Here is a 17,079-nt window from a genome sequence, read left to right as displayed (position 1 = left end):
TCCATTGTTTTCACAATGATGGTCAGTCTTGTCAAGATGTTCAGTTTTTTTAAATGTAACTTCAGCAGCAAAGTGTAGACAGGCTCATAGAGTTCTTCATATCAGGTTCTGTGAAAATATGCATTCCATTGATATGTTCTGCATCTTTCCCTATTACCCTTGCAACAAATGGCTCAGTCGTAAAGGCTTTTTCATGTCTGGCCTTTGAGACCGATTTAGCTGTCCTACCAGACTTCACTTTTTTCTATAACAATCGTACACAATATACCTTCTTAGAGGGGTTTTTGATCAGTTATCTCATCCATTAGTCAGTTAAACTGCCATTCACATTTTGCTGCCTCCCAGCATCTGTTCCTTGTCCTCCTAATTCACCGATTGTCTGTCTTGACTTTGAGTGGCTATGTTTTGATTGTGCACAATGTACACATCACCCTAAAAATAGCTCCCTTCAGTGGCAGAGCTGGCCGGCTGACACGCCATTTTATGTTGTGGTCCTTTGTTTGAACAATTTGTTTTTTGCTATTGTTACTTTTGGGAGGCCTTGAACTACACAGGAGTCCCATCTGCTCCCATCCTTCAAGCCTCTTTGCGTCTCAGTCACAATGTCCACTTTCTGGTTCAGCACCACTCCTGTAGAGCAGTTTTTGAATTTTCCAAAGCCGGACTTTGTGGAAATGAGAAGCTGCTGCTGGGATCAAGGACTGACTGAGTAGCAGGAGGGAGATAAGAGCGCTCCTTTTAATAGCATTTATCTTAGAGTGATAAAACCATATAAACTGATGTGGTTGTCTTTCCTAGACTCTGTTTTATTACAATCAGATATTGCAACTCTAGCATTCAATATCTGCTTCTCTTTCAAAGTTATATTAAAAGTGTAGGAGGGAGAACAGAACTGGTGTTCCAGATGTACGGCCGATGTGTGGTCTTGTTAGACATTGAGCTTCACTTTTGTAACCTACTATAATTTCAAAGTGCGCTTGATTGTACTAGTGCCAAGGACAGAGAGTGTCCCATACTCAAGCCCAACCCGGTTATGCTGAGCCTACCTGCATGACTGTCACATTGATTGACATGAAATGAAGATATTTGCAGAAAGGACTTCTATAGCAGCATGCAGCAGACATCGCCAAAGCTGACACACTTTTGGGGAAGGACCGATCAGCAGGATTTGCTGCTGTGGAGAAGAACGTAACGGAGCTACCGTACAGTCAGGCCGACCGGTGATGCACCTTGGCCAGATTTACAAGCAAGCTGATCACAGTCTTTCCCCGGTGCTCAGAGCTGTTTTTAGACCCTCTGACACCACCACCAAGGGTTCAGGACTGGAGGGGCACCATTTGAGGGGTTAGTACTCACTCAGGCTGGTTCCAGGTGCAGATTCAAGAGGGTAGGAGCCTGTTATGACTTCGGTTCTCTGAACAGGAGGCCAGCAAACTAGTCCTTGGAATACCTCTGGTAGTCCTAGGTTCAGGTTAAGAAACTGGGCTCAAGCAGCAGTGCATGCCTCTGAGGATTCAAGGCAGGCTTCAGGCAGCATAGCAGTCCTTCCAGGTGAAGCAAAGCAGTCTTATGGTTTACACAGAGGGCCTCAACAGCAGGCAGTCCTTTGAGAGTCTTTCCACAGGTCCAGAAAGTGAACTGGAGAGTGGGTCTGGGGACCCTATTTTTATACCTAATGCCTTCTGTGTGTGAAAGAAGTTTCTAGAGGTTTCCCTTTGAAGTGCTTTGAATTTTTCTGATTCCCCTTGCCTGGCGCCAAACTGGCTGCAGAAACAATGCACTGGTGACAAGCCTTTTGTGTGAAGGCAGAAAGTGGGGCTTTGCCCAGCTCCATCCCTCCCTATCCTGCCAGCATATGGTGCATTCAGTCACATCGAATCCCTCTATTGTGTGACTGTCTGGGAGGCATTAAAGAGGATTTGCAGATACAATTCCATAGATGCCAAACATGAAATGCTTATTTGTCCCCAATCAAAAGTTGTCACTTATTAAATGCAATAAGCCTACTCAATGTTATCATATTGGACATGAAGGCCTCACAGTACTGAAAAATGAATTTAGGGATTTTTGCTACCAGGACATATAAAATTTGAAAGTGCATGTCCACCCTTTAATTTACGAAGCATCCTGCCCTATAGGCTACCTAATGCTTAACAACGGGGTGACTTGTATTCAAAGTGGGGTTTAAGGCTTGGCAAGCAAGTTATATTGCCAAGATGAACTGGCAGTTTGAAACTGCATTCAAGCTGCAGTGGCAGGCCTGGGACATGTTTTAAAGGGCTACTTAAATGGGTGGCACAATAAGTACTGCAGGCCCACTAGTAGCATTTAATTTCGAAGTCTTGGGTATATGGTATACCACTCTGCAAGGGACTTATTAGTAAAATAAATGTGCCAGTTAGGTGTAAACCAATTTTACCATGTTTAGGATAGTGAGCACAAGCACTTTCGCACTTGTTAGCAGTGGTAAAGTGCACAGTCCGAAGGCCAACATAAACAAATTTAGCAAAAAACAATAAGAGGGCTATTGGAAAAACATTGGCGGTGACCCTGCAAAGAGGGCCAGGTCCAACAGACATGGTTTCTTTTGAATGATTGAGGTCCTTTCAGGGGATTGGGAGCTAGGGGGGGATTTTAGTTGTGAAAATCTTTTATTTTTAGAAATGTGCAAGTGTGCTACAGAGTCCACCTAACACTATAACATTCAACATGTCCTCAGTAGTTATGCACTTAACGTTGCTTAAAATACCAGTGCTGACATATGCACGTTGTATTGAGCAAGCCATATGCCTTAGCTACAAAATTTGATAGTCTCCTTGAGTAAAATATGCACAGTGCCTTAAATTGGTGAAGATGGTGGTGCTCCCCTGATGGCTGTGTGTGTTCTAGGGAGCTGTGGGATGTGTGCAGAGCTTGGTGTTCATCATTTTGTAAGATATGATTACGCTTGAACTCTTGAACGAGTAGGGAGTCTGACGCTGTTAGGTTTTGAGTATTATTTTCTGCCTTCTTCACTACTATATTTCTCTTGGTGGCTAGATACAATGCCTAACCGAGACCCCTCTCTATTGGCTAGTTGCCTCAGAGGAACCACCACTCTCAGTTAGTTGTTCTTACCACCCCGGAGGACTGGTTAGGTGATCCCATATTTGATTTTATGTATGAGGTGTAGGACAGGGTGATTGGGTACATTAGGAAACCTATGTGCTTCATCACAGAAGCTGAAGTTTTATGACTTTGAGGGAGCAGGCAAGTTTAGAATTAATCAAAGCTAGCTGTTTTAGGATGGGTATCCTCTGTAATAAGAACAGGTTCTTAACGTGATGAAACGAGGGGCAGGTTTAGAGTTCCCTCTGGTCAGTTCATTTTGTACATCTTGGTGGCAGGGGCTGCAAGACGTTCCTGGAAGGTGTTCTGTAGTAGACAACCATAAAAAAATACACTTTCCGAGGTGTATTCATTGTTAAAGGGTATCATGGGCATTTCGATGCTCTACAGAGCCCTCTATAAAGAATGCTTTTTGTTGACGCTGAAACTCAGAGCTAAGGAAGAGGGATCCGGCTGAACCAATACTGCAAATGGAATGGAAAAGAAATCTAGTTTACATAAACACAGCACTCTAGATATATCCAGTATAAATTCTCACACAGCTTTCCTTCACTCCTTGGCAACAACTATTCAACAAAAATGGGTGACTGTCGTAGATGCCCTGCAGAGAACGCAGATTTTATTCAAATATTGATTGTGCTCTTAGGGCGGAAGATAATGCAACACAGCTGTACCCACAAAGTGCTACTGTGATTGTGGTTTGATTTAAGACCGAACAAATACATACGAGATGGGCTGGGGCTCATTCAGCAGGTGTTCCCCGGGTCGATCTAATGCACCCCAGTGTCTAACAGAACTGATACAGTTGTGTTGGAGCCGCTGACAGTGCTGTGCCTTGAGGTTGGGTAGCCGCTCCAGTCAGTACGTTATCTGTCATCTTGCGACCTGTGTACCTTATCTGTCTCGACTGGGAGATCATTGCCAGGGGTAAAGTCAGCAGAAAAAGGAGACGTTCAAGCCTAGCCCTGTTGGGCTCTTATGTTATGGACAAAATATCACCACAGGAGGGGACCCTGAGTGGGAAGTGCACTGCCCCTACCCTGGACACCGTTCTACAGGCTATTGCTGCCTCTATAGAGGCGCTCGAGCTAAAGATTGATTCCATAATGACAGACGTGGGTCTGTTGCGAGATGCTCAGAGATGGCTGACTGAGTTATTCTTCACCACTGAATGTGCGCTATATGAGCTCACGCCTGAAATTGCCTCCGTGCAATCCAGGCTATCTATTAAGGTAAAAAAGTAAAAAACTTTATAATACAGAGCAGAGGATGCAGAAAAATAGAGCTCGTTGGATAATATCAGAATCATTGGGCTTCCGGAGTGTATTGAGGGCACTGCTGCAAATATGATCAATTTTTTAGAGGCATGGATTAAAGAAAAGGTGGCTTCGGAGAGCTTCTCTCCATATTATGCCTTGGAGTAAGCTCATCGTGTTCCTTCGCAGACCTCTCTGCCTGGAGCGGCTCCCCTTCTGATAGTGGCGAAGCTCTTGCAAGATAGGGACCGTGATCATATCCTGACGCAGGCCAGGCATCGTGGTGACCTTGTTGAAAATCATAGACTTCTGTTTTCCCAGACTTTACCCGAGATGTCCAAAAGCAAAAAGCTTTTAGTCTTCGTCTACTTGGTATTTTCATATGCTATGTTGTTCCCTGACAGATTGAGGGTGAACATTGGCGGGGCGGTGCAATTTTTCACGTCACTGCAGTCCCTTTGAGAATGAATTGACCGCCTTACTCAACAAAAGGTAGAGCTCATGTTGAAGAAAAGTCAACGAACCCGGCGAGCACCTAAAAACAGCACCAGGGGTACCCAGGTTGCTGCTCCGTCAGTCATAAGTGCATTACGAATACCGGCAGATGGTGGAGTCGGTAGCTGCATTGAGTGGTGGGGGATCTGCTCCACCGTCTGTCAAATGTGAAAGTGATCTGCGTGTCTCAGACTCTCTAAATGAACATCTTGGGATTCAGCAGAATCATTGCCAAAGATTACTCCAGGCACATCAGATGAGATAATCTTAATACTAGTGGAATGTTGACGAGATTGCTGTAATGTGTGGTTATTTGTTGTGTAGGGCTCAAATGTAAGGTGGGTATCCTATTTGTATCCTGCAGATAGTGTGCTGCTGGGCTGGAAAGTGCCTCAATTGTCACCTTCCGTCAACCCCTGTGTTGTTGTTGTGCTTGTTATGTATGCACGTTATTTGGATGGTATCCGAATGGTTTGGATGGGGTGTCATTTGCTTCTGGTCCTGGGGATGGGGAGTTGGGCTAGTTGTACTGGTTTTTGGGTTTTAGTTAGTGGTGCAGCTGTCTGCTGCTCCTGGATAGCATTGGCAAAAGGAGGGTGACTGTCATGTGGACTACAGTGGTCACCCCTTGTCGTGTAGTTCCTACTAATCCGTAGGATCTGTGCATTGTTTGGACAACATAAACTAAGGGCTTGGTGCATAGACTGATTCCGGACACCCCTGCAGGATATGTTGGTCTATAGACCGCTAGCTCACAGTGCCACTGTAAGCCCTCCTAAACTAGCAGGGAGCGAACAGTGTCTGGCAACCACTGAACATGACAGCCTTGATACCTTAGGAATCGTGAAAACAGTACTTCCCCTCAGTCACTCTTGCTTACTTGTTCTTAGAGAAATATACAGAGAATACCCAGTGGGATGCTTTCAATAATATTTATTGAACCAATGTTATTCTTGCATAAAATACGTGTGCTGCAATGATTAGGAGACAGAAGCAAATAAAGGAGATAACAAGCACCAAGAGAGTAAATAGTAGATACATTTCTACCATGGTGCTGATGCAATGAATATATGCAGGCATACATGGAGGATGGTAATCTAACGTACTCCTATGATGCGGACCCTACACTAAGTGTACCTGGAGTGTGTATGGGTGTAGAGCCAAGAATCCCCCCTATAGATGATCCAACCCTATTAACTGATGGGAGAGAGTGAAGGACCCCGTCTTGGTCTCGAGTTGGACACCCCTCACTTAATGTCAGACCGGTGCGTGGCGATTTTTCAGCATGAAGGTACCTTCGGTGTCAGCAGAAGGGCCTCCTCTACCAATCTTTCGGGATGCCTATTATTTATAATAAAAGCAGCCTTCGCGATGTGCGTGCTAGATTGAAGTTACGGATATGTGGATAGCGCTGTTGACTTGTGGATGAAGATAGGACGACTTTTGTACCTAGTGCATAGAGAGGCCTAGGACATGATGTTCAAGGCATTGTGATAATGTTGTGCGAAGCTACATGTGAAAACCAATTAGTTTCAGAGAAACTAATCAATGTTGTTGTGCATGCAAATATGTGCAAAAGGTCACTGCTGAAATGTTATTTCCCAGGACACATGTAAGGAAAGAGCTGCCTCGCTACATGGGACTAACTCAGGAATATACCACCCTCTTGGTTACTCACATGGCAACCCCCGTAAGGTACAACTTTATCTCCTGGAAAATTCAGGCTCTTAATAATATGTCTAAAAGGTACAAGGTGTACTCCTATCTTAAGAGGAGAGGTACTCACATTGCCCTGCTGCATGAAACCCATCGTAATAGATCTGGAGGATTGGCTCTCCACAAGAGGTGGTGGGCCAGGTGGATGCTATGACTTTTTTTACCTTCGCCAGACGTGTTTTGCTATGGGTAAGACCAGAAATGCCCGACCAGAAATGTATTGAACTTGTAGATCCGGAATGTAGGTACGTGGCCATCTCTGGGAGGTTGGCATGATGCAACCTTGCTATTGTTGGAATTTATGCTCTGAATACAGAATGGGGGGTGTTCTTAGGGATCTGTCCAGGGCTCACATTTTCTCTGCATGGCACCGGACAGGGAACTGGTAGACCATTGGAGGTGACTTCTCCCTGTGGCACGAGACTCATTTTTATTCAGGCTTGCATGAACTTCATGTTCGGCTTGATACCTTTTTATACACCCTGACTGTCCATGGTGTGGTTCACAGTAAGGAATATTTGTGCCAAAATGTTTCAGATCACAACCCAGTGTTAGTCTCTCTGAATTGGGAGCGCTAGCGTCCTCGCATTCTGGTCTGGTGTTTGCAGGTGGAGGCACTGGATGATAATGGTTTTAAAAAATATCGGAGAGACCATAAGTGCTTAGTTTGCTGACAATGCAGGGACAGCGGCATCCCCTTTGATTGAGTGGGATCCTTTTAAGACAATGATCAGAGGTCACTTTATTGCAGAAGTGGTTGATGTGCGTAGAACACTGGTAAGTGAGGTAGAGACTCAGGAAAAGGTACTTCGGGACCTTGAACAACGTAGACTGGGTATTCCTGCTCTTCAGTATTCATTGCTTGAGGCAAAGGAATTACTGGCAGCCCAAGTTGATTTGACTTTGTTTCTTTGATTACACAGAATATCTGACCCGTGCTCATGCAGAGCGTGAAAAACAACTTCCATTTTGGCATGGTTTAATGATCCGAATACCAGGGACTCCTTGATCTTGGAGCTAGATTCATATCAGGTGACCCTCTAAATAGCTAAACCACCATCAACGCTAGATCCTGAAAGTATTCTACATCCCTTTATACCCCAGGGCCAAGACACCACCTTGGACCATTAAGGATTTTCTTTCCCTGGGCCGCCTGTGTGGTTTTTCGGGGAGGATGCTGACAATTTGAGATATTACAATACATGAAGTTCGAGCTACCATAAAAAACATGTTATGTGGTAAGGTTCCTGGAGCAGACTCCCTACCTGTGGAGTTCTTTGCTGTGTATTAGGATAGCTTGGCTCCAAAACTAAAAGAACTTTACTGTGCAGCTCGGAAGTCAGGTAATCTACCCGTGTCTAATTACGGAGCCCTGGTCATCCCTCTCCTGAAGCCTGAGCGCCCTCCTGCAGATGTCAGAGCCTACGGGCTATTATCCATGCTTAATGTGGACTATAACATTCTTTGTCAAATTCTAGTGTCCTCGCTCCTGCCCCATATGCCCGCTCTGATTCATGTAGATCAAGCGGGTTTTATTCTAGGTCATAATACGGTGTTTAATATCCAGAGACTCATCTCACTCCTGAATGTATATTTCTTGGATAAGCAGAAGGCAGCTTTTATGGCGATAGACATTGAGAAGGCCTTTGACAGTCTAAGTTAGGACTTTCTGTTTCAAGTAATGGCTTGAATGAGGCTGAGTCCTATGTTTAGCCTCTGGATCAAGCTTCTCTACACGGGTCCCATAGTGTGGGTTTGCTCTGCCAAAACTATATCTGAACCTTATGATGTGGGGTGTGGGACTAGACAAGGGTGTCCAATTTCCCCCTTATTATTTGTCATCGCAGTAGAGCCTCTAGCCAGCTCTGCTTACACCGGGGGGAGGGGTTGGTTCATCGTGGGTTGGAGGTCCGAGGGCAGTCCCATTATGCAGTATTATATGTTGACGATATGCTACTCTTTCTCCGGGATGTCAAAAGAGGACTCACCGGGTTCAATAGATTTATTGGAGCGCTGAGGTGCAGTCTCTTGCCTGCACATTAAGTGACAGAAATCCCATTTGTTTCCACTCAGTGGAGATGTCGCCCCTCCTCAGAATCTGCACGGGCACATCTGGAGCCCTACATGCATCAAATATTTAGGGGTTAAAAATTACCATAGCCAGCAAAATTTACTAGATTGTAATGTTTGGGCAGCCATTGAAGCACTACTAACTAGTATAAACGTTTAGGTGTCATTGTCAATATCTGTGGCTGGCAGAATTGCGGTGGATAAAAGATGGTGCTCCAGATACTGCTTTATTTCTTCACCATGCTGCCACTGGTGGTGCCTCGCCAGATATTCCGGGGCTTGGAATCCTTACTTTTGGAACTTATCTGGGAGACATATAGAAGTAGGGTGGCGCTAGCAAAATTGCACAACCCTCTGATAGAGGCTGTGCTGGCTGCTCCTGACCTTGAGTCTTAAATGGAGGCTCAGCTGCAGTGGTTAAACCAGTGGGTTTACTGTAGAATGAATCCAGTGAAGGGTGTTATTGGCTCGCCATCTGACTTGCGGGAATTATTGCAGGCCCTCTGAGCTCCCCAGCAGAGCATCCTCCCCAGCAGCCTGCAACCTCTCAAGATCTCCTAGTGATGCAGCAGTGCTGGTGACGTTGCCCACAGAGAAGCCGGTGTCCAAGTGTCCTGTTCGCCTGATCTGCCACTAAAGTAGGCTCATGTAGGAGCATTGGTGGGGATAGAGGGGTGGGCTGACTATGGGGTTAATCATGTAGGGGATTTGTGCCGGTATAAAATAATACTCATGTTTGAGGACCTTGCTGAAGAATTTGGAATTCCTGCTGGCCAATTCTTGATTGAAAGGGCTAGAGCATGGGAACACCTTGTGAATTGGTTGTTGGCCTCACACGTTGACACAGATACGCCGAATAGCCCCCTGATTTTGCTGGAGTATGTAGCACTCTATTAATGACAGCTTGGCAAGGGGTAAATGTGGGTGGGGGAGATAGTTGTAGTTTGCTAGTTTGAAGCTGTAGTGGGCTAAGGGTGTGTTTGAATATGTCTTGCAGTCGGATTGTACTTGCTTGCTTGCCATTTGTAGCCAATATATGTGCTTGCTTGTCATTTGTAACCTACATATTATATGTATTTGCATGCTCAATATTTTAAAATCTATTTATTATATGCTATTGCAGTGCATTATTCTATATTTGTATCATATCCTTATAGCTATTGCTTTAAGTTTTTATTGAAAACAATAAAGTTTGTTTGAACTAAACTAAGAGAGATGTTGTATGATTAGCTTACTGTTAAACAATGCCATGGTTCAAAGGAAATATTATTTATGATATTCCTATGTAATTCCAATTTTAGGTGCTTCCAATGATGGCCCACTAAAGTTACTTCCGGAAAATCACTTTGATTTAGTTGTGGTCGATGAGTGTGCACAGGCATTGGAAGCAAGCTGCTGGATCCCTCTGCTGAAGGCCAAAAAATGTGTTTTGGCTGGAGATCATAAACAGCTACCACCCACTATAATTTCTCGCAAGTAAGATAACTGTATATAAGATGTTTAAACCTTTCACTCAGTTTTTTAACTATTTTAGGCTTCTGACAGATACCTCACCACCTTATCAACACGTTAGGCACCAGTAATAGTCACAGATGGGATGCCAAAAGTATTTTGAGCAACACATTTACTTAATTGCACTCCTAGATTCCTTTGCTCTTTTTTGGCGTAAGCTCTTCAACACGTCTACAGGGGTAGTAGGCTCTATATGAATGCAATAGCATAAGAATGCAATACTAGATTACAATACAGTCAAATAAAACTACCATTAGATTCTTACGTCCTCTACTGCCAATTACTGGAGTTTGGCTCCACAATGTAATGATCAGGGAAACCGTTTTGATTTTTAATTCTCTACAGCTCTGCACATCCGACACTGTATACTGTTACACACTCATTACTGCACCCACACACAAACTTGCACTGTCACACAGGCTCAAACATACTCACTCATGTTCTCTAAGGCCTAGGTTGACCAGATTTTGAAAAGCAGAACCCGGGATGACCAGAAATAGATGTGGGGCTAAATGTAGACAATGATTTATGTCATTTATATGTGCTTAACCATAACAGCAAGTGTGTATATGTGTGTGTGTGTGTGTGTGTGTGTGTGTGTGTGTGTATATATATATATATATGTATATGTATATATATGTATATGTATATATATGTATATATATATATATTCACTGAAAAAACCATAGGTTTCACACATGTTATAGTTAGCGGAAATTTTACTGATAAAAAACCAATGAAATTCCCCCGTTATAGTTAGTGCAGGCAACTATAACTCACGCGACCGCAATCCTCTGCTGATGCTAATACTGTATTTAGACACTTATTTGCCCATGTCTTCTTCCATACATTTTTAGCTATACATATATTACAAATATTTTTTTTTCATAAAGACACATATGTCATCAGCAGAAGATTGCGGTCGCGTGAGTTATAGTTGCCTGCACTAACTATAACGGGGGAATTTCATTGGTTTTTTATCAGTAAAATTTCCGCTAACTATAACATGTGTGAAACCTATGGTTTTTTCAGTGAATTTGCAAGGTTTTTTAAATGCTAATTCCTAACTATAACATGTGTGAAACCTATGGTTTTTTCAGTGAATTTGTACGGTTTTTTAAATGCTAAGTTACTTTAAGCCATTCGTGGCGTGCGCGCCCACTTAACGCAGTTCGTTCCGTGCGCGCACGGTGCGCTTCGCGCACCGTGCGCGCACAGTGAGCACCGCGCGCCCACTTTACGCAGTTAGTGCCGTGCACGCACAGTGGGCACGCGGTGCGCTACGCGCACCGCGTGCCCACGTTACGCTAGATGGGCCATGTATGCACAATGCGCTTCGCGCACCGTGCGCACATGGCGGACATTTGATGCACTTCGTTTCGAAAGGTAATATTTTAATTTTTCGTAAATGTTATAAGCCATGCACAAATGGTGTCCTTCGGGCACCATTTGCACACGGGGTGGAGAGAGTGTGGATATTTTTTTTTTTTATTATTTTTTTTTTTAATATTTCAGTTTATGTCCTCTCTAATAAGCCATGCACAATTCTTGCCCTTCGGGCACCAATTACACACGGGGTGGGGAGAATGTGGATCATTTTTTTTTTTTTTATAATTTTTTTACCGTACGCGTACGGTAAGCGTAATCGGCGAAATTAGCGAAAAAATAAAAATTCCGTTTTTGACCTTGGGGGACCTTTGGGGACTCCCTCAACATGGCTATGTGTGTGGGAGCTGTCTAAACAGCCCCTTTACATGTTTTTGTGCTTTGTTTTTTAAACATGACTATCAGTGCGAGAGAGAAAATGGCGGCCGCCGCTTCCTGGTTTCGGCCGATTCGAATGTTTACTAAGATCTAAGAGCCAATCAGAATCGCGCTCGCGCACGCCACCGTACGCGTACGGTAAGCGTACCGTAAGCGCACCGTAAGCTGGCTCAGATATATATATTGATTTAAAGGCTATTTTCTCAGAATCTACTGAACAGATTTACACCAAACCTACAAAAGGCACTTCCTTGACCTGAGGACTACCTCTCTGCCAAATTTGTAGTAATTCTGCTCAGCCGTTCGGGCTGTAGCCCTGTCTAAAGGTCCTATGGAAAAATGCATGGGAAAAACGCGTTTTGGGACCCCCCTTTTATCTCAGCCCCCGCTTGACGAATCCCCCCGAGACTTTCAGGGTAGGAACGGAGCGTAGCGCCCCACCTATTTCGAGGATTCGTCGACTGGCGCCAAAGTTATTCAAAATAGAATGTTGCGGATTTCCTATGGAAACGTGGTCCTAACTATAACTACCTACTGGCGACCGCCAGTAGGTAATATATATATATATATATATATATATATATATATATATATATATATATATATATATATATATATATATATACATACATATATATTTTTTCTTTTTGCACAAAAAAAACAAAGGTTTCAGGGACGTTATAGTTAGTCTGACATTTCACTTGTACAAAACCAGAGAAATTCAGCCGTTCTAGTTAGCTGAGGTTACTATAACTTGTGCCCCTGCAATGCACTGCTTATGACTTCACATATTACATCACTCATGACATGGTCAGTGACATCACTGATGATATCTCAAATGACATCACTGATGACATCAGTAATGACTTCATCCAGTGACTGAGTTTAAAAAAAAGTTTGAGTGTTAAATATATAAACCTAGGTCTATTTGTTAATCGGTGGGTGTATGAGTGACTGGATGACTGAGTGGGTGCGTGACTGACTGTTTAAGTGAGTGATTAGGTGTGTCAGTGAATGTATGGATGAGTGACTGGTTTTGTGAATGTTTCTGTCTGTCAGTTGATGTCTAAGTGGGTGTATGAGTGTGTTAGTGGGTACTTGAATGGCTATATGGGTGTTTGATTGGTTGACTATCTCTGGTTGTCTGGGTGTGTGTGTGGGTGAGGAGGTGTGTGACTGCCTGTATGGATGAGTGAGTGGGTGTGCCAGTGCTTGTATGGGGTAGTGAGTGTGTGTGTGAGAAGCTGTACGGGTGAGTGTGTGTCTGTATGGCTGTGTCAGTGAGTGGGTGCTTGTGTCAGTATGGGTGAGTAACTAGTTATGTGAAAGGCAGTATAGGTGAGTGACTGGGTATATGAGTGACTGTATGAGTGAGTGAATGTGAGAGTGGCTATATGGATGAGTACATGGTTCTGTCAGTGACTGTATAGGTGAATACGTATGCGTTACTATTTGTATGGGCAAGTAAGTGGATGTTTATTTAGCTATTTGAGTTAGTACGTACCTGTATGATTGACAGTTTGGGTGAGTGTATAGGTGTGTGAGTAGTTCTATGGGTGACTCACTCAGCGTGTGAGTGCCTGTATTGGCATATGAGTGGATATGTCAATGTCTATATTGATGACCGAGCCAGTGTATGAGTGGCAGTATGGGTGAGCAAGTGGATGTGTGTTTTTAGATCTATGAATTAGTGAGTGGCTGTGTAAGTACTGGTATGGCTCTGTCAATGTGTTTGTGAATGGTTATGTGGGAGTGGCAGTAGCAGTGGGTGTTTAAAAGATTCTATGGGGTGTGAGTGGGTGTGTCAGAGATGATGTGGATGATGTCATCACTGATGTCATTTAGAGGTGTCATCAGTGATGTCACTGACCATATCATGACTGATGTAATATGTGAGGTCATATGCAGTGCATTGTGGGGGTGCAAGTTATAGTTCACATCAGCTAACTATAATGGCTGAATTTCTCTGGTTTTGTACGAGTGAAATGTCAACCTAACTATAACGTCCCTGAAACCTTTGGGTTTTTTATTGTAAATTTCTAAGGTTTTTTAAATTCAATTTGCTAACTATAACGTCCCTGTAACCTTTGTTTTTTTAGTGAATTTCTAAGGTTTTTTAACTAGCAGTAACGTTTGCAGAGTGGTGGAGAAAGTGGGTTGGACCTCAGACCAGCTCCCAGGAATTCAGCTGCGTAGGACTTAAAGGAGGTACCAGGAAGGGTTCTTGGTCCCCAAGGTCCCTCTAGAGCCAAGGGGACTTTATCCCCAAATAAGTAGTGCACTGGGAGGCACATTTGCAGAGTGGTGGAGAAAGGGGGCGTGGCCCGCTATCAGAACTCAGCAATCCTGCTGTGTGGGACTTCTTGGAGGTAACAGGAGGGGTGGTTTGACGTCCTTGGGGGCTAACTACCCCTCCTATTACCTCCAAGAAGTCTCACACAGCAGGATTGCTGAGTTTTGATAGCGGGCATGCCTCCTTTCTCCACCACTCTGCAAACACGCCTCTTGGCACACTCTTGGTTGGGGGATGAAGTCCTCTTTGCTGCTGATGGTCTTTAGGGGCCAACTAGTCCACGAGTTACTTCTAGCAAGCCCCACACAGGTGGATTGCTGAGAAGTAGTCCAAGGCCACACACCCTTTCTCCACCACTCTGCAAACGCACCTCCTGGCACACTGCTGCTTGGGGGATGAAGTCCACTTCAGTCCTGAGGCCCTCAGGATGCAAGTGGACCTCATCGTCCCACCAGCAGTGTGCCGAGAGGCGCGTTTGCAGAGTGGTAGAAAAAGGGCCGTGGCCTCAGACCACTGATTAGCCATCCCACGTTGTGGGCCTTACTGGAGGCAATAGATGGCGTAGTTTACCCCGAAGGAGCCTCGGCAGCGAAGGGGACTTCATCCGCCAACGAAGAGCACGCCATGAGGCATGTATGCAGAGTATTGGAGAAAGGGGGCGGGGCCTCAGCGATTTGACAACATTTTTTTTTATTCATCCTGTTGTTTAGGAAAGGGGCTTACGTGGTCCCCTTTACCTAAAATTCTGTGCCTCGGGAAGCCGTCCCCCAACCCACGGGGCCCTGCCATTTATAATTAAAAAAAAAAAAAACATTCATAAGAGGGATGGGGCCTAACTGCACCCCTCCTGGGCCATTTACAGCCCTGGGGACCCCATCTCCTGGGGCACTGCCATCTCCTTTAGGACCGCGGGGGGAGCCTGAAGGGCTCCTGCGTGAGCTGGCATTGCTTTTTACCTCCTGGGAAGTGCTGACATGCAGCTCCCTGGGGGTAAAAAGCAACATTCTCCACTTTGAGCAAGCAAGAGCATAATGCTCTCGCTTACTCAAACCGGAGGACTTGTTTGCTTTGCCATCCCATAGCAAACTGCAATGTCCTGGGGTGGGCTCCCCGGGACATTGATGGTGCCGGCCCTTGGTGGTGGCGAGCCCCAGGGAGGCCATTTTCGGCTCCAGGAGGTGGGCCGTGCGTCCCCCCTTCCCATTTTTAAAATAAACCTGGGGAGGTGGTGGTCCCCAGGCAGGGGGGGGCGCGTGGCCCCCCGCACTACAAACTATAAGGCCCGGTGAGGTTGTGGTCCTCGGGGCTGCAGGGGCCCAGCCGGGCCTCCCCATGACTATTTTTGATTACCTCCGGGAACCTGGCCCACCCAGGGCCTAAAGTAAACAAACCGCGAATCCTACCGAAAATTTAAAAAAAGGCTTTTTATGGGACCCCCTGAACAAGCCTAGGGGGGGGTCAGAATGTTTCTACCTTGCCCCCTTTTCTTGTTTTTTTCTTGAGCCTCGGTTCAAACAAGTTACAAGATGGCTGCCAACACTTCCTGGTTTGAAGTGTTGGCAGCCAATCAGATCTCAGGCATGAGATCGGGAGGGTTCATGGATCCACCGGGGCCACAGTTCTATATCTGAGAAATTTTAAAAATTCTCAGGAACTACTCAACGGGTTGAAACCATTTAACAAAAAGAGTGCTTTCTGAACCAAGAGCTACCTTTTTGCCAAATTTGGTGTAATTCCGTTCTGCAGTTCGGGCTGTTGCCGTGTCTAAAGTTTCCTATGGAAATTAACATGGAGAAAAATTGTTTTGGGAGCCCCCTTTTTCGTGGCCCCCGCTTGACGGTTCACTCTGAAATTTTCAAAACAGCGGCTGAACTGAGTGGCCCATTAGTTTTGAAAAGTTCGCGAAGATTCGTCAAACAGCGCCAAAGTTATTGGCAAATCAAAAAATGCTTTTCCTATGGAAACTAGGTCTTCACTATGTGTGTATATATATATATATATATATATATATATATATATCAGAGAACTCTGGATAGTTCCCACGTTTTGGTGGAGAGCAGCTCCTTTATAGAGCACCCCACAACACCGAGCAACACTGAATCTGCTCATCTCAAATGTCTAGTAATATTTTTATTACCATAGGTAAAACCAACCCCTGCCACATACCAGCCTGTCAAGGTCTGGACTCAGGGAAGCTCTCTTATTTTCTTCACATTTGTTCAAAGAAAGAGTGACTCCACCTTGCCACCCACACTTAAAAATCATGTGAAAGGTGTTGTAAGTGACCTTAAGAGGTTCCCAGATAGGAGAAAAAAGTCACAAAGGGCAGAAAAACTACTTGGCAATATGAATAGCTTTTGATTGAAGTTAAAGAGCTTCACCAGAGTTGGGAAGCAACATACTAAAACGGCTTTGAGACAGAGCGGGGTGGAGTAGAGTCTAGAATTATCTCCCTGGCTAAACAATTCATAATGGAAAAGCAACAGCAGAAAAAAATGGCATAAGTATACCCAAGTTCTAAGATGGGTAATGAAAATGCCGAAAAATAGGTTAATGGAAATCTGAGCTCCATTATTTATGTGTAGAGCAGGAATTGACTTCACAGGAAAATTATTTAAACAACATCTTGAAGAGGGAACTTGTAGCAGCACCAACTGGAAGCCAGTCATTTAAGTTGGGAATTAATCTATTCCAAGGCACATCCACTGTCACAGGAAAATGTCATTGTTCTTGTATGGCGGATGCAAGAAAGGGAGCTCGAAGGCCCCGGTCCATTAAACAGACCGAACCTGCTTAAAAAAATGTTTACCGATTGAGAACACTTCCTGGGAGTAGGCAGTGGATCCTTGGCTCAATGCATGCTCA

At 44.6% G+C, this 17,079-nt stretch overlaps 1 protein-coding gene across 1 annotated transcript in view; it reads left to right on the top strand.

Moving 5' to 3' along the window:
• Window positions 1-17,079, top strand: part of IGHMBP2 (immunoglobulin mu DNA binding protein 2) — a 352,665-nt gene that overhangs the window by 127,931 nt on the left and 207,655 nt on the right. The window contains exon 8 of the mRNA XM_085644756.1: window positions 9,947-10,121. Coding sequence (XP_085500882.1) covers window positions 9,947-10,121 — 175 coding nt within the window. The remainder of the gene's footprint in view (window positions 1-9,946; window positions 10,122-17,079) is intronic.

The sequence above is a fragment of the Triturus cristatus genome, chromosome 3_1, assembly GCF_964204655.1.
Source record: "Triturus cristatus chromosome 3_1, aTriCri1.1, whole genome shotgun sequence".
In the NCBI taxonomy this organism is placed as follows: domain Eukaryota; kingdom Metazoa; phylum Chordata; class Amphibia; order Caudata; family Salamandridae; genus Triturus; species Triturus cristatus.
Note: the sequence above shows the minus strand (reverse complement) of the source record. Positions and strands in the feature narration are given on the sequence as shown.